This window comes from Fusarium subglutinans (assembly GCF_013396075.1).
Source record: "Fusarium subglutinans strain NRRL 66333 chromosome Unknown NRRL66333_c0000383, whole genome shotgun sequence".
Classification (NCBI taxonomy): domain Eukaryota; kingdom Fungi; phylum Ascomycota; class Sordariomycetes; order Hypocreales; family Nectriaceae; genus Fusarium; species Fusarium subglutinans.
Genome location: NW_023502446.1, coordinates 1 through 22,309, shown reverse-complemented (window position 1 = coordinate 22,309; position 22,309 = coordinate 1). Strand labels below are relative to the sequence as shown.

At 48.2% G+C, this 22,309-nt stretch overlaps 7 protein-coding genes across 7 annotated transcripts; 6 read left to right on the top strand and 1 right to left on the bottom strand.

Moving 5' to 3' along the window:
• Nucleotides 1-494: 494 nt before the first annotated feature.
• On the top strand, nt 495-3,048 carry FSUBG_13720 (UDP-galactose transporter; the record flags this gene model as incomplete). The annotated part of the gene is made up of 5 exons (XM_036678642.1): nt 495-1,004; nt 1,061-1,201; nt 1,265-1,595; nt 1,657-2,989; nt 3,042-3,048. The coding sequence occupies 5 exons, from the start codon at nt 495-497 to the stop codon at nt 3,046-3,048; spliced, it is 2,322 nt and encodes a 773-aa protein (XP_036530821.1).
• A 2,614-nt stretch (nt 3,049-5,662) lies between these two features.
• On the top strand, nt 5,663-7,705 carry FSUBG_13719 (4-coumarate ligase; the record flags this gene model as incomplete). The annotated part of the gene is made up of 7 exons (XM_036678640.1): nt 5,663-5,726; nt 5,779-5,963; nt 6,011-6,092; nt 6,159-6,390; nt 6,445-6,632; nt 6,687-7,431; nt 7,474-7,705. The coding sequence occupies 7 exons, from the start codon at nt 5,663-5,665 to the stop codon at nt 7,703-7,705; spliced, it is 1,728 nt and encodes a 575-aa protein (XP_036530820.1).
• A 2,002-nt stretch (nt 7,706-9,707) lies between these two features.
• On the top strand, nt 9,708-10,824 carry FSUBG_13718 (cutinase transcription factor 1 beta; the record flags this gene model as incomplete). Its single annotated transcript, XM_036678639.1, has 3 exons — nt 9,708-9,871; nt 9,925-10,107; nt 10,155-10,824. The coding sequence occupies 3 exons, from the start codon at nt 9,708-9,710 to the stop codon at nt 10,822-10,824; spliced, it is 1,017 nt and encodes a 338-aa protein (XP_036530819.1).
• Nucleotides 10,825-13,202: 2,378 nt separating this feature from the next.
• FSUBG_13717 (cutinase transcription factor 1 beta) lies at nt 13,203-15,984 on the top strand (the record flags this gene model as incomplete). Its single annotated transcript, XM_036678638.1, has 2 exons — nt 13,203-13,941; nt 14,015-15,984. The coding sequence occupies 2 exons, from the start codon at nt 13,203-13,205 to the stop codon at nt 15,982-15,984; spliced, it is 2,709 nt and encodes a 902-aa protein (XP_036530818.1).
• A 118-nt stretch (nt 15,985-16,102) lies between these two features.
• FSUBG_13716 (transferase family III) lies at nt 16,103-17,809 on the bottom strand (the record flags this gene model as incomplete). Its single annotated transcript, XM_036678637.1, has 5 exons — nt 16,103-16,920; nt 16,992-17,089; nt 17,164-17,339; nt 17,442-17,513; nt 17,603-17,809. 5 exons carry the CDS (start codon nt 17,807-17,809, stop codon nt 16,103-16,105), a joined length of 1,371 nt encoding a protein of 456 aa, XP_036530817.1.
• A 593-nt stretch (nt 17,810-18,402) lies between these two features.
• FSUBG_13715 (mitochondrial carrier) lies at nt 18,403-19,293 on the top strand (the record flags this gene model as incomplete). The annotated part of the gene is made up of 1 exon (XM_036678636.1): nt 18,403-19,293. One exon carries the CDS (start codon nt 18,403-18,405, stop codon nt 19,291-19,293), a length of 891 nt encoding a protein of 296 aa, XP_036530816.1.
• A 1,769-nt stretch (nt 19,294-21,062) lies between these two features.
• Nucleotides 21,063-22,073, top strand: FSUBG_13714 (methylglutaconyl hydratase; the record flags this gene model as incomplete). The annotated part of the gene is made up of 2 exons (XM_036678635.1): nt 21,063-21,424; nt 21,485-22,073. 2 exons carry the CDS (start codon nt 21,063-21,065, stop codon nt 22,071-22,073), a joined length of 951 nt encoding a protein of 316 aa, XP_036530815.1.
• Nucleotides 22,074-22,309: the final 236 nt, after the last annotated feature.

The following is a 22,309-nucleotide window of genomic DNA, read 5'->3' as shown; positions in this document are numbered from 1 at the left end:
CAGACACGACATACCGCAATCTGGATCTCTCCCAAATTATCTAAATGCAGATCCCAACACACAATCCCCTTGTTCAGACGCGCATCTCCCTCTGGACCCTTGGCCGCAAACAAGGGAAACAAGCTTTCAGCCCGGGTCCCGGCAACGTAACCCATTTCTCGGTGACACCTTTCAGCCTTAAAGCATGGACCCTCTAGAATCCCGTTTGGAACGCCCACTACCGAATACAGCATGCCTTAGGGCCCCTGTTCCTGGTTAGCGGCCAAGCGCCATTCGCTAGATCGTAAGTGCAAGGAATGTGGCGTCTTGTTGAGTTATGTGAACGGGCCGCGAGCTGATATCTGTGGCGTGGTTCTCGATGCAGGAACAGCTTGAAGCGTCGTATCGTTACGGTTGCAGTGCGCTCAGAAGTAATACTAAACTTCCCACGCACTTCATTTCCCCCCTCTTTCTTCCAATCTTTCTACCCGAGTAGACGGCGCAGAAACACAATCATGTCTGCAACACGGTTTCTACGCAAGCTATCGCTGCGCAACAGCAGCCCCCAACGGGCCGCGTACATCGCGGCGCTCGGCCTCATCGGCATCCAAGTCAGCATCGGCGTTATCATGAAGACAGCGCAGAGCGGCGGTTCATATGCCTTTTCACCATCGGGGTCCATCACCATCTCCGAGTTTCTCAAATTGATCCTCTCTTCGATATTCTTCTACCGCGAGTGCAAGACCAGAGTTCAGACGGGCGTTGGGCCCTCGACGCGAGGCTCGGATACGGCGTATGCGTCGCTGGCGGATGATCATCGCGACTTGGAGATTCAGGATAAAGATAAGGATGCGTCGTCGCTTACGGCGCAGGAGGATGAGGGATCAAGGGATTCGGGACATTCTTCGGCGCCGGTGCCTTTTGGGCTACGGACGTTTTGGGGGTATGTTCGTGGTGAGGTGAGGGGTGATGTGCGATTCGGGTTCTACAACCTGGCGCTGATTTACATTCTTATCAACAACTCGGTTAGTAATTCCTCTTGCCGTTTATCTTGCAGTATGAGTTAATGATGATGAGCCAGCTCTTCTTGAGTTATAAGATGGCAGACCCAGGCACGATTCAACTCACAAAGAGCGGCGTCACGCTCATCACCGCCTTGGTCATGATTGCGACTCTCAATCAGCAGGTGTCCAAAACGCAATGGATGGCAATCACTATGCAGGTATGAATTATAGACTCACTGTAGACATTTGGGGACAAGTAATTGACAAACGACACCTTGCAGCTCAGCGGCCTCATCGTCACACAATACCAGCCTGGCAAAGGTGCCCTCTATTCGCTCGACACATACGCTCTTCTCCTCTTCCAAGTATTTCTCAGCGCTTCGTCGGGTGTTTACAACCAAGTTCTCCTCAAGGCCGACGATAGCAGTTTACACGCCAACAACATGATCTTGTACGCCTCCGGCACAATCGTCAACTTCGTCTGCCATATCAGCATCAAGTGCGTAAGCTCTAACGAGCCGCATTTCTTCCAAGGCTACGGAAGCATTCACGCTATCCTGGTCATCATGAGCAATGTCTTTATTGGCCTTGCGATTACCGCTGTGTACAAGTGTAAGTCCAGGCTCCTCTGTCCACCTGCAATAGCGAGCTAACCAAAGTTCCTCCTCTCTAGATGCCGACGCGCTCGTCAAATGCTTTGCGACCGCCTTCTCCACTGGAATACTGCTCTACTTGGCACCTCTCATCTCAGATACATCCCTCAGCTTTCTTGTTGTTCCTGGGACACTCATCATTTTTATCGCCACCTGGCTCTACATGGAGAACCCCGCTCCAAAGCCCACCACCACGACCAAGTCTGATTCCGATCCCAAGACTGGCTTCTTTTCCAAACTTGGCGCCGTTGCTCAAAATAAGAGGGTGCTGTTCATCTTTTTCAACACTCTCGTCACGGTCATGGCTGTGATGGCCCTGGCCATGTACCAGGTGTCCATGCCAACCAAGTCCATAGAGACTGCACCTATTGACACAAGCACGGTGGCAGTGGCAGCCACGCAAGAAAGCGATGCTCCAAAGATCGTCACATCACCTTTCAAGAATACCATGGCATTCATCAGATGGAACTCTGTTCATCCCGAACGCATTCCAATCCTGATGAAGTACAAGCCCTTCTTCCGCGACATTCACATCTCGATGCCTGAGATGATGAAGCCTGAAGGACTCAAACCAGAGTTTCAGAACATTACCCATGATCAGAGCACGCTCACCTTTCACATCTACCAGCAGGTGGCCGATACAATGCAATTGATTCTCGACCAGGAACCCGAGATTGACGGCCTCATGTACTATCACTTTGACGCCTGGCTCGACCCTCTGGCCTGGAGCGACATGGACCGCAACAAGATCTACTTCCCCATGACCTGGCCCGAGATGAAACCTGTAGGACCCCAGTTCTCGTGCATGAACGACACCAAGGACTACGACTGGGGTGGTTGGGGCGGACCTCACTACCATCTTAAAGCCCAACTTGCAAGCGCTCACCTGGACCACTTGGACCTGGGCTTCAAGATCGACATCAACGAGTTCTGCGTCGGCTGGAGCGACATCTACTTCATCCCCCGCAAGTTCTTCAAGGACTACATCATCGCAGCCCCCATCTTCAAGTCCTTTGACGTCTTTCACGAGGTCGGCATCCCTACCATGCTGCACATCATCGAGCAGAGCCATCGCGAGTCGCCCTACCTGCCCGCCATGGAGTTGTTTTCAGACTGCTGGGGCTATTGCTGCAAGGATAACCCTTCCATCATAGACGTCACAACGTATCGGTGCGGGCACCGACTCGACTACCGCAACGAACAGGTAACGGGGGCCTTTTACGAGAAGCTCGATGCGGAGGCGAAATATTTGGGACAGCCTGTGAATGGGTCACATATGGCGAACCTCACAGAGATGTTTCCGCCAATAAGAGAGGAAGATAAAGCGAAATTGCCGTCGACGAGGAGAAAAAGGTAGTTAGCCAATAGATAGTTAGATGAGACTGCACTGCTAAAATCGCGATAGCCAATAGATTTTGTTACTATAAGATATACCTTGGTTCTAAGCACGTGGAAGCTTTCGATGGAGAAGCACAGAGTTGAACTGTCAAAGTAGAGTTGAGCTTCTCATCACATATTGACACTTTAGTGTTGAATCTTAAACTGAAAACTGAGTTTAAGGAGGACGAAGCAGCTTTCAAATTACTTTTGATTCATCTTTACCAGGACCAAAAAGCCTGCTTTGTTTCACGGGAGTTAAAATCTCACATGTAGGTTCACCGTGATGCGTGTCCTTTTCCTCTGATTAGACTCTTTCATGAGGTTTTAAATCATCGAAGTTTATGTCAAGAGGGGAGATGTTCTTGATGCAAAGATGTTCCCCTCATGAGAAATTGTATGTGGCCAAGACGACGATACACTCAGGCCCCAAACCGCTGCTCTAATCAATTATTGGGTAATCTCGACTTGGCTGTCGGGACGTCCTCATTCACCATTTAAAGCCGGATCCTCGAGCCATTTGTCGGTGATACCCTTCAGAAAGAAGGGACTTTATAATTCTTCGGAACTCTTTTTCGTCGTGCTTCTACTAAAGAATCCCCGTGTGTTTATACTTTGACTTCCATTTTCCCTTTTTCTTTACCACAAATAATTATAAATAATCCGCCCAAGGTTACCAACTCACACGTCTGCACTGTTGACATTCTAAAGAAAAAGAGCTTCTTTCAGAATCACAACTATAAACCACTACGGTGCCTGCCTCTGTATATCAGACACTGATAGAATAACCAACGGATCTTTAGAAACCTATTACTCCAAACCCTCAAAAGACTCTCAAGATGTGTTACGGTTCCCCAAAAGCCTCCGTGGATCCACCCCCCTCTAGGCCGCACATTCGAGTGGCCAAGAGTGCCCTAGGCATCTCGGGTTCTGAGTTGAAAGAGTGGGACAGATTCGTCAATCCCCGAGAGAAGGACAGGCAATGGGGCTGGGCTTATACTGCGCAAATGAAGGGTTACGGATGGAGGATTAAGAAAACAGGCACTAAACGTGGCTCGTTTGTGCCTACCTAAGAGTAAGGCGCCCTCCCAGTAAGCCCGGGGCCTACCATATCACTTACTGGATCTTGGTCAGTGAGTGGCTTTTGCTGTTTTTATGAGTGGTATCTTGTCTCTTTAACGAGGTGGATGGGGACATGGGCTAGTGAACCTGGGATATTGTTCTTTGTTATCCAAGCCACTATTTGTCTATATCTACCCTATTCGTGGTCTGCCCGTAGAGGAAGCAGCCACCAAATCACAAGCTCATTTAGATTCCAACGACTTCATTCGGCATATTGGAGGTGTCTCTATCCTCGCCAGGTATCATGGCAGGATATTTCCCTTAAGGCTATCACTCATTGAACTGACTGGACTGCGAAATACTAACGGATCTGTTTATATAATCTGTCAGAATTAATCTTTCACTCCTACTGCATTCATTATATTCACACTGGTAATGGCCCACCGGCAGCCGAGTCGCTGGTGTCAAGGTAGGATAATGTGTAGGTAAACCAAGAGTTGTAAGCTTTGGTGGTGGGGAGCCCTTTCTGCTGGACCAATAACATAACGACACTGCTGGAAAGCCCTACCCGGAAGCAAACTGTAATGGAGACAAAACTTACCAAGTCTCAGGCCATACTATAGAGTCTATTCTGCCTAGAGGGGAAAAAGCTAATGTGTTATTTTTACTCGCCGAAGATCTATCTCACCGAGTGGCGAGTAAGTTGATGGCTTCAAATCAACCAATCTCAGGCCATACTGTTCTAGTATTCAGGACAGCGGACGATTCGCACCTCTCATCTCCAATTACGTTTTTGCCCCTCTTCGATGCTGATCTAGCGCTCAATGTCAATTGTGAGGATTACTAGGACAAAGAGGAACAAACAGTCATACGGGTCAAGATACATGATGCCATTCGAGTTATCTGCGACCTTCTTTTAACGGAGTTGAACTGCAACAAGAAGAATAATGACTTGACTGAGAATCTGAGATAAGAACAGGATATGCACTGTCAAGCTTGGGTCAGCAAGGTTATAGAGCACGCCCAAGAAGTCGGGATTGATCTAACGTGTTTTCTTGGCAAGCCATTCAGCGTACTTTAGCAAGGATAAACAACGAAGCACTTGATGGAGATCAGGCTAACTCATATTGGGAGACAATGATTTGTTGGAAGTGCGTTGGTTGATGCAGATTAGGATGGTTTATTAGGGCTAGCTTTTGGGAAGAACAATTTATTTACACCTACGTATCTGATCATCGAAGGAGAGTAGATTGATCATACCAACTTTAGGGTAGTTTAGATAGGTTTAGTGGGTTCTATGACTAGATCCTCATCTCTTAGGGTGGCCTGTTGCCCGCTGTGTCGAAGTCGCGTAACGCGACTTAGTGATGCCGTAAATGCACCAAATTCAGCCGAGGCTAAAATTTGCCGCCGCAATTTACCCATGGCAAATAGCAACTCGTTTACGAAGGGAAGTAGTTACAATAAGCCAATCTATGCCTTTTACTATTTAAATATGTCAATTCGTAGTTTCTATTATTTGTCTGCAATATTTATTACACCACTTTAGCAGTACCCATCCAGCGTTGATACCTCCAGATCTTCACCATGATTTTCACCTCTAGATATAACATTCCCATTCCTGAGGTCGACCTCCTCACTTACATATTCGGTATGCGCCTACTCCCTGAGTTTCAGACTTATTGATTGCTCACCCTGTCAAGATTCATGGTCGGAGGAGTCACAACAAGCCTCGTTAGATAAGCCTCTGTATGTTGAAGCTCACGACTCGACCCAACAACTTAACAAAGCACAGCTCAAGCATATGGTTGAGTCCATAGCTGCTGGACTGCGAAACACGTTAAAGATACGAGACGGCGACGTTGTCTTGGGCTTTTGCGAGAACTCGGTTAGCAGTTTCGCTCATCGCATCTTTCCCTTGGCTAATCGATACAGATCCTCTACCCAGCAGTAATCCTTGCCTCAATTGCCGCTGGGGGCGTCTTCACTGGAGCTAATCCAACATACACATACTCTGGTAAGTCGTGAGCGGTCACTGGGTTATACTGGTGTAAAATAATCCAGTATTGGCTAAGAATTACAGAACTGGTCAATCAACTCACCGTCTCGGGCGCCAAATGCATCGTCACCGATAGCCCCCGCCTTGGGATGGCCAAGAAAGCCGCAAAGGCTGCAGGCCTACCACCCAATTCTTTAGTCCTCATTAACTCCAAGGATAGTAGCTCAGTCGATGGCGTTTCATCCTTCCAAAGCTTGTTAGGTCACGGAACGTATTCTTGGGAGAGGATTTCAGACTCTAAAGTCCTTGCAGATAAGTATGATGCCAAAGAAGCTTCTTCACAGTCCACGGATGCTGACATATCTCTTAGGCCAGCCGTTCTCAACTTCAGCAGTGGCACGACCGGTCTCCCGAAAGCTTGTGAGATCACCCATCGAAACATGGTCGCCAACGCGGAGCAGAATCTGCATCTTGACCGCGTGGCAAGGAAGCGAAAGAATGACCCAACCTTTGCAGCCAACGACGTGCATTTAGCTTTTCTCCCATTTTATCACGCTAGTAGGTCACTCTAATTACTTGTCGCTCGTGATATAGGCTAACCAATGAACTCAGTGGGACTTGTTACCTTTAGTATCATGAATGTGAAACGAGGTTGTACCACCGTCGTGATGCCAAAGTTCGATCTGAAGTCGTTCCTCAGCACGATCCAGGACTTTAAAGTAACTGCCCTGGTCTTAGCGCCCCCAGTGGCATCTATGCTCGTCAAGAGTCCTCTTGTTTCTCAGCACGACCTTTCTAGTGTCAAATTCCTTGTCTGTGGAGCAGCACCACTTCAGGCCGATGTGGAAAAGCGACTTGAGGCACTCTTCAGCAAGACAGGCGCCCGCAGCCGACAAGGATGGGGTATGAGTGAGGCTACCATGTCGATTTCGATCTTTGGACCTGATGAGTTTGATCCCTCTCATGGAAGTGTTGGATACCTGGTCGCCAACATGCAGCTTCAAATCATTGACGAGAATGGCAAGGCTCTTGGCTACGATGAAGAAGGAGAGGCTATACTTGCCGGACCCAATGTGTTCAGGGGTTACTATAAGAACCCTGCTGCTACCAAGGAAGCTTTCACTGATGATGGCTGGCTCAAGACTGGAGACATTATCAAGATCGATAAGACGGGGCTGGTTACTATCGTCGATCGCAAAAAGGTCTGTATTGGCAGAAACTCGCTTATGACCCGCGCTGACAGTGAATACCAGGAGCTCATCAAGGTCAAGGGATTCCAGGTCGCGCCATCAGAACTGGAAGGCCACCTTCTAGAGCACGATAGTGTCCTAGACTGCGCCGTTATCCGTGTTCTACGGTAGGAGTATATCACTAGCCCAGCATGACATTTTACTGACAGCCCCGACTACAGTGACGGACAGGAACATGCCCAGGCGCACATCGTCCGGAAGAATCCTCATGCGACAGCCGAGTCCATCCTCTCATTCATGGACAAGCGCCTATCGCCCATCAAACGAATCACAGGCGGTGTTGTCTTCACCGATGTCATTCCAAAATCCCCGTCTGGCAAGATTCTTCGGCGATTGATCAAAGATGGCTTTGCTAGCAAGGACCCTAGTCCTCGTCTATGATCAATTGGTGGGTAAACTTGTCCTGATTAGGAGATTTTCGGTGGAAATTTCACCCTCGGTAGAAATTTTGAGCCGGCGGGGAATGGCTGGTTTCCAGCGATTGGTCTGCAGTTGGAGCGTGACATTAACTGCAGCTCGCCAAGATTGAGTGTTGTACTGATCAGCAATTCGAACATTTTATTTCACGACAGTCCGAAGATTCCGGTGGTGCAGTGTGTTTTAGAGCTAGTGATATTCGGCCTGCTTTTACTGGTCCAGGAAGGAATTTCCTGCATCAAGAATTGATAATTTCATACGATCAAGGGAACGCTTTGGCTTCATCGAGTTAGAGCAACGCATTGCTATTCAAATATACTTTGCTTTCTTACAGCCTATTCGACTTCCCCAGATTTGACCCCGCGAAATGCTACCCCGCGTTTAAACTCTCCAACCAGCTAGGTCCTTTTCTCTGCTTCGCCCAGTTGAACCTTCATCATCACGTCTTCACCAAAACACATTACCAATTGTAACTCAGTCATGCAAGAATCAGAAACCCCAAAATCAGTGCCTACGCGAGTTCGCGCCTCTAAAGCTTGTATGAACTGTCGCACGAGGAAAGTCCGCTGCGATGTTGTCCGAAACCCACAAAGATGTACAAACTGCGCGCTCGACAATGCCGAATGTACCGTCATAGCGAGGAGGGCCAAATAGTAAGTTATTTGTTGTAGTAGTATGGTAGATTGTTGACAGGAAAAGCCGCAAGAGATCACCACTCATAACCGAGAGGTCAAAGCCCATTGTGTTCCGGAATAGCTTCCAACAGCAAGAAGAAAGCAAAGACGCTGCAGTCCCAGGTCCCATGTCTCCGTATCATTTAGATCAAGCGTCCTTGCTCTTTGAGAGTCCGCTAGACCAAAGTCCTGAGAGCCCATCGACGTGCTTCGAGAACATTGAAAACTTAATAACAACGGTACACACTGAGAAAGGGGAACAGCAGCCAAGAATTCCAGGCCAAGTACATCATGATCTTGAACCCTGTGGAGCGCCAGGTACCGCGATGACACGTCAGAGTGCAGGACCCAACACCAGATCACATATTACATACTCCTATTATCCATTCCTTACCCTCGACATGTCTGGCCTGGAGCCTGATGATGTTCACTATCTGGAGTCTCGGAGATGTCTGAGCGTTCCTACTCCAGACGCCCTGGATGACTTCATTAGAGAGTATTTTCTCCACGTGCATCCAGGTCTTCCTCTATTGGACGAGGCCCAGTTTTGGGCTATTTACTCTGGCGACAAGGTGCCACATGGAGAACCAACGATTTCACTATTCTTACTCCAGGCGATGCTATTCACCTCATGCAGCGCAAGTGATCTCCACACGCGTTAATCATCATCATAGCTGACTGTTATTAGTTCGTCCCTTTCCCGACGTTGAAGTGTCTTGGGTTCACCTCCAGGCGTAATGCAAGAGAAAATTACTATCGTCGGGCCAAGGTAATTGTATTGTCTCAGGGTCCCAACCCAAAGGCTGATATCTCTATAGCTTCTACTAGACATTTGTTCTGGCAGCGACCTCGTATCTAATGCCCAAGGAGCATTACTACTGACTTACTACGCGACCATGCGAGACCGAGCGCGTACAAACTCCATATTGCTTGCAACAGCTATTCAGTACGCGCAGGGTGCAGAAGCCGATCAGTTTCACAAAAGGCCAGATCAAGACTCGGATACGACCAATAGACTGAAACGGCTTTGGTGGTGTTGCATAGTGCGAGATCGGATCCTGCCCCTTGGTGTTCGGAGACAGTTGCATATTACATCGATAAACCCAGCTCTGAATCACCTGACGGAAAGAGACTTTGCGAAAGAGATTCATGGCTCGCAGGTTTACTCGTCACAAACCAAACGGAGTCTAGTCCAGTTATTCCTCAGTCTCTGTGAACTGGCAATTCCTTTCACCAGTGTGGTTCAGACGGTTTATGGGATGGGACAGTCCGCTGTAGATGCTATAACCCCCATGATCGATAATCAGGAACAGATAAAAGAATCCATCCGATTCTGTGAGGCCAACTTGGATGCCTGGTTCGACACAGCGACCATCAAGTTCCCTATCCCTGCTGGGATTACAAGGACTGAGAAGTCGCTCGTTTTGTACACAAATTTGATGTACATATACTATTAGTAAGCTACCATTCCAACCGTGTGTTGTTTACTAACCATGTCCTTCTTTCAAGCTCTGCCCGCGTCGCACTATATCAATACGAGGCATTTGTCGTGAGTCTTACATCGCCAGGAGCGGGTATGGACGACAAGCTACATCAGACGCGGCTCCAGCTAGAAGATGCTACACTGGGAATCACAGATAACCTTAAGGAGCTAGTTCAACTCAAAGTCGCCAGATTCCTTCCTATCAGCATGTAAGTCAATCACTTTCCTCACCCCTACCCGGGCTGACCCTTATCAGCATCGCGTATGCAGCATTACCACTGGTGTTGCATATTCTGGATGTCAAACTTGCAAAATTACCGTCGCAGACAGCCCGGAAACAAGGTAGACTTAACATCTACATGGAGACCATGAAGGGACTAGAGAACCTTTATGATGGTGTTGACGATGTCTGGGCTTTCATCCGTGCTGCTATTGACTCTGCCACCTCTGGGACCTTAGACTCTTGTTCACCAAAGACTGATTCGGTCCCTAGTAGTGCACTTTGCTCTAAGCCATCCACTTCGATCCAAGGAGCTGACGACTGGGGCAAATTCTTATTACAGGAGCCTATTCTCTATTTCCGCCTCTCGCGGACAATTGATCTGTCGCTGTCGGTTGGGTGTTACGCAGAGGACTCTTCACTCAGTCTATTCTTGGCCAGAGCACAGTTCACAAGTCCGAGCCTCATGTTTCTAGATGTTGAAGTTCCTGCTGAAAACCAAATGCTTGCTTTTAGCTGCGATAAGTCATATGCGGACGAGAAAGGAAACATGGAGATTGAAGACGACTGTGCCAAAGCCTCCGACCTGTTTGACAAAATTGGAGACCCGGATGGATATGAGCTTGGGATGGAATCTTTCCAGACACCCCAGTTTCTAGATATGTTTGACTTGGAATTGGAAGAGGTATCAAACACCGCCATATAGAATAAGGGCCTAATAATCGCTACAGTCACTTACAACTGATTAGTGTATAAGCGGGGATGGATTACGTTCCCGATGGAAATACAGGGTAGGCTTTAAAAGTATAAACCAAGGTTCTTAATTATCAACCTCTTTTTTCAGATAATGAGTGAGATTGGGAAAACGGGGGAGTCCGACACAGTCTGGTTCTGAGGTTCAAGCATGCATATAGGCAAAATAAGGCTGCGAAGTCAACCAGAAGATGGACCGAATATCCCGCCGAGGCTTGAAATAGAATGCTTTATTGGACAGATGTTATATAATGAGCTCAAGACACATTCTCTCGTTAGCATTCGGAGGATGGGGATAATCTTGGAACTTAGGCTTCCGCTATATGTTCTAATTTCTAAACCTTATATTATTCCTTTGACATGGATCCAGCAAGGCCCAGATCCCGCATTGAGTTCCAAGTAGCGCTCATATGTGCACTTCCTCTAGAGGCCAATTCAGTTCTAGCTCTCTTCGATCACCACTGGGATGAGGACGATGGTTGTCCCCGCATCGGAAAAGCCAGAGGTGACCCAAATTCCTACTCGTTAGGTATCATGTCCGGTCACAATGTGGTTTTGGCTCATCCTCCCGGTAACACTCGTGTGCCTCTGCCATGGCAAGCTGTATTATATAAGACAGTGGCACTTCCATTCTGTTCCCAGCCTGGAACAGATGGCGCATTATGGTGCTTAGCAGTGGCTTGTGTATCAAGATGCCAAGATTATGATACCTAAGCGTGAGGATGACGCGAAGTCTGTTGCCACGTGTTAGACTTCCGCATCCGGCACGTATTACAGGCGAGGCCGATGCGCCGTCGCTTGTGCGTTGGTGGACCCGTCCCTGGGGATTTCTCTTGCTCATTTTGTGACAGTCTCTTTGACGACATGGGGAGTGGAATGCGAATGTGGAGACTGTAGCAAAACGGGTTGGAGATTGGGAGAGGGGCGGGGAGGTCGGGGAGAGAGGAGATATAGCCTCGGCATTGTGCAGGGAGAGGGCAGTTGAATGACAATCTTAGTCTCTGACAGTCTGACTCGTGCCATATCGCTTGCTATACACACTAGACCTGTTACATGCTTATAGTTCGTCCGGGGTTCCTTCGGGGCGCTTGACAAATAAGCCAATCTAGTTTTTCCCGCTTATCTAATAAACCAGTATGGTTAGATATGGTTAGAATCAGACCAAATAAACTGGATATCTTTGATATGTCAAATGGAGATTAAATTGATAACCCCCGAGAGGTTATCAGTTATATATTATGACCCTCATGTAGGGGGTTTCTTGGAAAATGCTGGAACCTCTGGGAGAAAGGATCAGTTAGAGAAGTCGGAGAATATAATAGCCGAGGTAACATAAGTTTGAACTGTCGCTTGGACCCCTGCCTTGTTAGGCCCGGGGGTCCGGGGAATGTAGGGGAATTTCGGATGACAGTTGCAGAATGTTGGATCAAGTCTTTACCACCGACTGTCCCACCAATTGAAACGCAATCAATTCTCAAGTGTGTTTCTACACGTCGCGCCAGGTAATGCAGAAGAGGAGAGACACGGATATTTAGTCGGGAGATTACATACTTTTCAGCAGTATTTTAAACGCACCTTTTCTTACATTGCAGAGGTAGGGGTAGCATTACTCTCGCCTTGTTAAGAAACACCATTGAATTAACAGAGTTGATAGGAAAGCCTACTGTTAGAAATAACTTCCATACTATACTTAGCGTATCTCAATATAGGATAAAGCGTTAAACAAATAAAAAGGGCTTGAACCGGCAGAAATGGGTGAATTGAGGTGAGGGATGGTATATATATGGATTGAGAAAAATCCCTCTAGAAAGACCCTCTTCTCGTTCCTTAGTTAGTGTCAGCATTTCATTGATCTTAATGCCAGAGTATCTTGAACCTTGCAACACTTACAATTACCTACCCTAGATCTAGATATCCACTTTCTAGTACTCAGTTGGGTACCTTGGTATATATGCATCTAAGGTTTGTGGAGAGTGTAGTAAATGTCGCTGTTTGCCTCCTCTCTTTGCTAGCTAAGTCTCTGTCTACTCTGTCCCAGGTGCCCCAGGTGCATTGTAATCATTCCCTTGGATCGCTGGGGGACAGTAATTCTTTGGAATATTGTTTGTCAAAAATCCTGGCTGATCATGTGACTTGTAGCCGGCTCCTAGTACAGTAGTTTCTCCGGAGCTTCTCCGACTTTCTTCTTTCACCATAACTTAATCAGCCCATCCTGGTTGCTCAGATCAATTGGATGGCAACACTTGGGTCATATCTGAGGTATCAAGCGCAAGAAGAACAACTGAAAACGACAGTTACCCATCTGCAAAGCCTAAGGGGCAGAAACTTCTAATGGTATCACCTGATAAACGGCCTGGTACCCAGGGCCCCTCTGCCTCTGCCCATGCTCACGACAGCCAGGTTCCGCGAAAACGACCTGGTTCTTGGGACAACAACCCATCGACAGCCGGCAACCGGCCTGTAAAGAAGCGAGCAGTCAGGGCCTGCGTCTCGTGTCGAGATCGTAAGGTGCGGTGCGACGTTGTCAACGGCGGACCGCCATGCACCAACTGTCGGCTCGACGACGTCGACTGCGTCCTAAAGGCATCGAATCGAGGCAAACACAATCCCGCCAGACATCCGGCTCGCTCGAGCTTGTCGTCGAATGCCACGGCTCCAAGAGCACCCTCACCTTCCGATAATATAAATACGGACGCTGACACAGCCGCACCTGGGCCTGCACCTGGCTCAGCTCCTGCCACCGTCTTCCGCTCTGACCATGGCCATGGCTCTGTAGCCACTGGTCAGCCTCAAGAGCGCCGCGGTGGCCAGTCAGTGGCTCATGGCGACGAAGAAACGATATGCGACGATGGCGCAGACGAGAACAACAGCTGGCACAACCAACAAGAAGCAGAACAAACACGAATAATACACGACACCCAGGTCCAACCCAATGGCATCGTAGACGAGACGCATTGCGAACAACAACCACAGCCGCAACCCAGCCAAGGGGCTGCGACACGCTCGACGCCCTCCGCTCAGCCTGCCAACCCACAAACGTCTGACTATCTGGTGGCTCTCGCCTTTCAAGGTAAGAACAACGTATCCAGTCTCATACAAGGAGAGGAAGATATCGCAGTCAAGTTATATCAGATCTAATTTAGGATTTTACGCTCTAGGATGGACTGAACAAGACACTGCAGAGGCCCCCCCTTCTTCATCAAAAATGGACAATGTCAGCGCCTCAGCAAACACGCCTCATGCAGACCAAAACCATTTACCGTTATACATCAGCCCCCATCCTTCTCATCTGGACAACCATGACCTTGAGTTTTTAGCTCGCAAGGACTGCTTTACTATACCCGATAATCAGCTACGAGATGAGCTTATACGGATATACGTCTTCGTAGTCTATCCCTTTATGCCTGCCATTGATCTTGCAGACTTTCTTGAACCTATTACAGGGTCAAGTGAGGTTGGAACTGTTAGTCTATTATTATTCCAGGCTATTATGTTTGCCAGCGTTACGTTTATTGATATGCAACTACTGCAAAGGTATGGCTTTAAGAACAAGAGAGCAGCCCGACAAGTCTTCTTTAACCGCGTGAAGCTTCTCTATAGTCTAGGTTATGAAGCAGACCGTTTAACTCTGGTACAGTCCCTGCTCCTCATGACATACTGGTATGATTCCGACAGTGACGAGAAGCATACATGGTACTGGATGGGCCTCGCTCTTACCACAGCGCACATTGAAGGTCTCCACCGCGACCTGGAGGAGCCGCAGCAGATGACCAAGAATGGACGGCTGCGGCGCCGGATATGGTGGTCCTGCGTGATACGAGATCGACTGCTTGGGCTCGGCCTTCGTCGCCCTTCCAGAATCCAGGAAGATGAATTCAGTGTTGAACGGTTACGACTTGATGATTTTGACATTTCGCTGCCACCGCCACCTGCAGTCGCTCGCTTGCTTGCAGCTCCAAGCTACACGGGTAAAGACCCTGTAAATCGTCAGAGAATAGCCAACCTCTGTATAGACCTCAGCCAGCTGTGTTTTACGATTGGACGGATTCTCCACACCCAGTACACCATTGCCAGTACGCCGGGAGCGGGCTCCAACTACCTGCGAAGGGCGATTGTTCGACCTAGAAGCTTGAAGGAGCAGGCCCACAGCTTTGCAAAGTGCGATGCTGATCTCCAAGAGTGGTTTCAGAGCCTTGCCCCAGAGTCTCGCTATGTCCCTGGAGCCCGAGATGGCGGGGCCGCCGCTGCGCAGGTAGAAAACTCCACGATCAGACTGCATAAGATTCTGCTCTATATGAAATATCTCACGGCGATTGGGGCCTTACATCGGCCCCAGGTCTTCTACAGTGGCTCGGATAGCATCGATCCGGCGCGCAAGGCAGATTCAAGGCGCAAGCTAACTGAGGCCGCCGTGGCCATTACCAAGCTTGCCTTTGATCTACAGTTCAGCGGCCTGATGTGTTATGCGCCGACGAGCAGTGTCCCAGCATTCCTATCGGCGGCTCTAATACACTTGCTAAACATACGTTCCCCAGATGAGGAAACGCGGAACATCAGTATAGGTCGCTTCTGCCAGTGCCTTGATGCATTACACCAACTTCAGAGCATGTATACCGCTGCCGACGAGGCGGTACATATCATCAACAACATGACAGAGAATGCCGGCTTCATTCTTCCTCTGCTTAGTATAGGGAACCCGATGTCGAAGGCAAATGGAATCGCAGCAAGGAACTCGAGGCTGTTCTCAGAGATTGGGCCCAGTCGTGTTACAACAGCATATCCAAGCCCAGCCCCTGGGACAGGAAACCTAGACACCTCGCAAGAAGAAATGATATCTGCACCCATCCCGGGAGCAGGGCCAACGGGCGTTGCTCTTTCTGGGCATCGCTCAAGACAGCCATCAGCAGGCCCAAATATGACCTCGTCTGCTACACCAAACTTGATGAGTATCTGGAGCGCTGCAGGTAATATACACTCCGAGAGGGATATACCACTTCCTGCAGACCTAATGGCTGGTATCCAACTCGATCTAGATGCCTGGTATAATATAGGGGATATTATAGATCCAGCCTTGATGAATTTTGAGACAGGGCTAGACTTTTTAAGCTCTTAATTCTTATTAATATGTAAAGTAATAATAAGTAGATAAATATAAATATATAAAGGGAATTATGACCTTAAATATAATCTAAATTAAACCTTTAATATATATCTTCTTTATCTATACTTAACTAAATAATACCATCCTCTTTATACTTTGCAATAGCCTCAGCGTCCATACCCATCTCCTCCAAGATCTCAACTGTATGCTGGCCTAGGCGAGGTGGAGCTGTCCGCAGGCCAGTCTTGCTATCGCCAAACTTGACAGCAGGCCCAATAACCTTGATTGAACCAGCGCAAGCGGCATCCATCGGCACATCAATAACCATGTCCCTTGCGGCCGTCTGCGGATGGGCAAAGGTGGCCTCCATGTTATTAATTGGGCCAAAGGGGAGGCCCGATGGCTCAAACAACGTGATCCACTCGTCGATGGTCTTGGAGGCGAAGATGGGGCCCAGAAGAGCGGCAAGCTCCTCGCGATGTTGCACGCGCAGGGGGTTAGTAATAAAGCGAGGATCGGTGACTAAGTGCTCCACGCCTAAGAGGCGGCACAGCGCGGCATACTGGTTGTCATTGGTGGCACCACATACGAGGTAGCGATCCCTAGTCTTAAAGGCATCGTAGGGCGCAATGCTTGGGTGCTGGCAGCCCCAGCGCTCGGCCTCGATGCCCAAGTTGAGCCAGGCGAGGCCGACATTGGTCAAAAGGCTGAGCTGCGTCTCAAACAGGCTCGCGTCGACTCGCTGGCCTGTGCCGTCTCGCGCGCGGGCGATAAGGGCTGAGAGGATGGCGCCGTGCAGGAAGAGTCCTGTCGACATATCGACCAGGCCAATGCCAGCGCGTACAGGAGGACCGTTCTTCTCGCCTGTAACATGAAGGAGACCAGCCTCAGCGGCCGCGATAGGATCGTAGCCACCGCGGGTTCGGTAGGGGCCAGTCCGGCCATAGCCTAATTATAACAAGATGGTTAGCGCGGGCTGTTATGGGCAGAGAGAGTCAGTATGTTTCTGTTCTACATACCTGATAAGCCTGCATAGATGATGCGTGGGTTGAGCTCCTTAAGTACGTCATAACCCAGTCCCAGACGCTCCATAGTGCCTGGCTTAAAGTTCTCGACCCTGAGAGACAAGGGGTTCTCACGTTAGATCCTAGTCTAAAGGAGGAGGCAAAGAGATAAGAAAAGAAGACTTACACGACGTCAGCATCCTTGATCAGATCGAGGATAAGCTGTCGGCCCTCGGCTTTTTTGAAGTTGACAGTGATGGAACGCTTGTTTCGGTTTACGGCTGCAAAGTAGTTGGAGATAGGACCGCTGGACTCATTCCAAGAGGCCTTCTCACCGGCCATTATCCAGTGCCGCGTATCATCCTAAGGAGAGAGGCAAGAGAAGAGCGTCAGTTCACGTTGCAGTCATGGAGAGAAGAGGGGTCCCTCTCTCGTATATAATGGTAGAAATCCTAATATACATACCCCTTTCCCAACAGCCTCCACCTTCGTGACCTCGGCACCATAATCAGCGAGGATCTGGGTGCAGAATGGGCCCTGTTACATGCAATGTCTTGTCGTCAGAAACAATCTCTTATGTTTTTTTTTTTCCAGATTCATGGAAGGAAGAGAGAGCGTATACTTACCGCCAGAACCCGTGAGAGGTCGATGATTTTAATGCCAGTCAGGGCCCCCTGACTTGAGCTAGCTGACCGTGGTGCCGCATTGCTAGAGTTATATCTGTAGTTGATCGCTGCCCTTGTAGCAGATGGTGTTGATGATGGGTTTGCGCAAATATAGCTGCGCAGGAACGAGGGACGTAGGCGCTGGCCTGAAAAGAGTAGCCTCGCCATTTCTAATAGCAGAAGAATGTAAGGATGAAAGTGATAAGCTTTTACACATGCAGCGAGACAGGTATAGACAGCTAGATAATACTAATAAGAAAAGGTAGACTAGGAATAATATGTATGCAGTGAGAAATACTGTATAGCCTGGATTTACTTAACAATAAATAATATATAAATAACCCTAAGTATTAATAGTAGTAAGAGGGGGAGAAAATTATTGCATTCTAAGATCTAGTCATGATGGATCTATTCCTCCTTCTACTGTCGGGTTAGCTCTTCCATGCTTTCCCCTAGACAATGGTGGCATTTCACTTATGGATGCAACGGGGCTACCTCGGATTCTCTCGGGCTCTCTCCCTCGGCAACCCAACCTGCCTCGGGTTAATTTAGGTTCTCTCCCTCGGCAACCCACTTACCTATAGCCCATCAGTCTCAATGCTCAGACACGCAATAGCCCAATGCCGATCGATTCTCGCTTCTTTTATACAGTACAGATACTATTGCCCAGCAAACCCAGTCTTAGCCTAATGAAACTACTTGTAAGAATGCAGTAGTCGACTTGTGTACTCTTCTATGCCCCTTGCTTTCTCTGTGTAACTATGTCAGATGCAGAGGCGTTTCCTTTGACGAAGGGCCTCGCTGCCCTTCAGACCGCACTTCCATTCATTGTCGGCTGCGGCTCAGGCATAGTGGCCACAACATGCGTGCAGCCCATTGACACAATCAAGGTCCGGTTGCAGCTCGCTGACAGGAGCGTGCTCCGGGTCACGACCTGGAGTATTGCTCGTGACTTAATAGTTGAAGGCGGCATCTTGAACATGTATCAGGGTCTCTCCGCCGCGATCATGCGCTCGCTCATTTATGGAACAATGAGACTAGGTCTGTTTTCGACCTTCGAGAAGGAATTGGCAAGAAGGGCTCGTGAGAGAGGCACGACCTTGTCCTTTGGCGAACGATCGCTCGCTGGCGTTGGAGCTGGCGCACTGGCAGCGGTAGTCGGCAATCCGACAGAAGTCATCCTGATTCGAATGCAGGCCGACGGACTCAAGCCCTTGAGTCAACAAGCGAGGTACTCATCTGCCGTTGATGCCCTGCGACGCATTGCCAGGCACGAGGGCGTCCTTGCGCTCTGGAAAGGCGCAGGCCCAACCCTCATCCGTGCCATGTCCATCAACTTCGGCCAGCTCACTTCCTTTTCGGAGGCTAAGAATCAGCTACAGGAGCACACTAGCCTGTCGCCCCCGGTGCGTACGGCGGTGGCCGCTGGCATCGCTGGCTGCTTGGGCGCCCTCATCAGCCAGCCTTTCGACTTCGTCAAGACTCGTCTGCAGAACCAGGTCAAAACCTCCCCTGCCGTTGGACTTGGCTCTGGGGAGCTCCTGTACAAGGGAACCTTCGACTGCCTTTTCAAGGTCATACGCAAGGAGGGCCTTTTCAGGCTGTATCGGGATATCCTGCCTTACTTTATGAGAATTGGTCCCCATTCGTAAGTGATTTCTACCTTTGAAGGCTTCCAATGATAGTGATTGCTATAATACTAATGCAAGGAAATTAGAATGATCGCGTTGTTTCTTACTGACACAATCATCCGCAAGATTGAGACTAGAAGCTTGTCTACCTAAAGGGTTACACCCAAGGGTAGATTGGGATGTCTTACTATTGGCACCAAATACAGGATCATACACGAATGGCTTCTCGCTCGAGCATTATTATTTTAATAGTGACTCAAAATTCCATGATTCTTAGACTTGGGGTTAGAAGTTAGTATAGAGTACTAACTCGCACTGTCGATGTAAGTAACACAAAAGCAGCCAAAAGACTATTACTTAGAGAGAGTTAAATAAAAACAATAGTGTAATCTCGAATACTAGAGTATACGTTGACTCTATGAATGTCGTCTCAAATCAAGGGCAGTCTTCTTCTAGCAGGCAGGCATTTCAAGTAGCCCTCAGGTCTGTCTTAGAAATATCGGTGTGTCCTAAAGACAAGTTACACATAAGTAGCATGAGAATAGGACAGAGACAAAGACGCATCCTTCGTAAGACTAGCGGCGCAATTGGCATCTATTTTTCTTTCCCAAGGAAGACTCACTTACATCTTTCGACACTTAAGTCGTCACATGCTACGGTTCGCCACAATGCACAAGGGGCAGAGAAGACCACGATCAGATAAACATTAAACTTAAACTGTAACGGGCTGAAGGGCTAGTCTACACTTGAGTCATAGAGTATGCAAACATCAGGGGCATCCAGGCCTCAATTACATTACTCATCAGGTCGACTTCCTCAAATACTGGCCTACAGCAGTGATTGTATAATACAATTTCAGACTAGGTGCAATCTCAATAGCCGCCAAGCCACTTCAGCTTTGTTTCTCAATAGGTGAAGCTTTGATGGGCGGTGTAACGAGAATATCAGGGAAGCTCAGAAGATCCTTATAGATCTGCAGGGTTGCTAGTTTGACCGCCAATGCATCAAGACCAACTTTAAACAGTGTACCACAGGAGCTTTCTCATTCACGATACCACCCCTTGCACCGTTAATGAGAATTGCGTTCAGTTTCATTAAGTTTAGCTGAGGGGTAGAGATTATGTTTCTCGTCGTATTGGTCGATGGGACGTGTATGGATACGACATCCGCTCCCTTCAGCATCTCATCAAAAGAGAGATATGACGGACTTTGTCGCTGAAAAGCTAGAGCATATCTGAATTAGACATCTATCTAATTTATAAGACTTGTACATTAACATTAGATCTCTGGTGACTAACACACTTATCGCTGAGGCCACAATGATCCCTTGGATGTACATGTGTAGGGGAATGGCAATCTAGGAATGAAGTCTAGATAGAAGCTTAGATAATAGATATGTTTCTCCGTTAGCTTATCCGTTAGCTTTGTAGCTATTGAACCCTGAGGAGAACCCCGTTGAATCCATTAGCCGAGGGAATTAGAAATAAGATAAACCTCGGGTAAGTTAGGTAAACTAATTCGATTAATTTACCTAAGGTTTATCTTATTTCTAATCACCTCGGCTTTAAGTCACCTATTTGACTTTTGAGACTGGTTTAACAAAGTTTCATTCTCATACTTTGATAATATTTACTATTGCTATAGTAATAACTACATTAATATATGAACATAAGAACTACACCGAAAACATATTGAGATCAGTATACATTTCCCAGAAAGGTCTTGGAAACGTTTCCAATTCTCCCTACTTATTGCAATTCCTTGCTATCACCTACAATTAAACCGCAACAATGCCTCCCCGTCTTACATCTTCCCTGCGGTTTACTGTTCTTCGCCGCCTGTATTCCACGGCCGCAGATTCAGCCCCCCTCGTCCGTGTTACGAACCTTTCTGCCCCCGGCTCGGGTCACATTCGCGTCCTCGAGCTCAATCGTCCTTCTGCTCGCAATGCTCTCTCCCGAGGGCTTGTAGCTGCGCTTCGCGCCGAGATTGATGAAGTCCACAAACAATATACACCTGAGGGCAATGAGACGAAGCACGCTACAGCAACAAGTAACGGACCGACGAGGGCCTTGGTTCTTGCCAGTGCTGTAGACTTGTCCTTTTGCGCCGGCGCAGATCTGAAGGAGCGCAAGACCTTCAGCCAGAAGGAGTAGGTGTCTACCTCAGTCCATCACAGAAGCCACTTAATTAACTAATTGACCTAAAATAGAACCGCCGAATTCCTGTCGAACGTCCGCAGCACCTTCAACGCCATCTCCGCCCTGCCTATACCCTCTATCTGCGCTATCTCCTCAATCGCCCTCGGGGGCGGCCTCGAACTTGCTCTTACAACAGACTTCCGCGTTCTCTCATCTAATGCTGTAGTTGGTCTCCCTGAAACTCGCTTGGGCATTATCCCTGGCGGCGGCGGCTGCCATCGTCTCCCCCCCCTGATTGGCCCTTCCCGCGCTCGTGATGTTATCCTTACTGGCCGCCGCGTTGCTGCCCCAGAGGCGTACTTCCTTGGCATTGCGAATAGGCTTGTTGAGGTACAGCAACCAGAAGAGGTGCCTGAGGGTGGCGAGAAGGAGGATGTGCTGTCCTTGGCGAGGAAGGCGGCGTTGGATGAGGCTGTAAGATTGGCACAGGAGATTTGTGAAGGAGCGCCAGTGGCAATCAGGGCTAGTCTAGAGGCGGCAAGATGGGCGACAGAAGATAAGGAAAACCAGATGTCTGCGCGTGTTGTAGTTACAGAGGATAGAAATAGGGCGCTTAAAGCATTTGCTGAAAAGAGGAAACCTATCTTTAAGGGTTACTAGAGACTTATTACTATATATTAATAGATTTTTTATATTTTATCTTATTAAAGTTTACTTTAATAAAAAAGTCTTTTATTTCTTACCTATTTACTAATATATTTTTAAGTAAAAAAATAAATATAAAAAGATAATAATATTTTATTTTATTATAATTAGTTACTATAGCAGCGCTTTATAAATAGCTATAAGTATTACTATAATAGCTTATATAGTAATTATAGCCTAATCTTTTACCT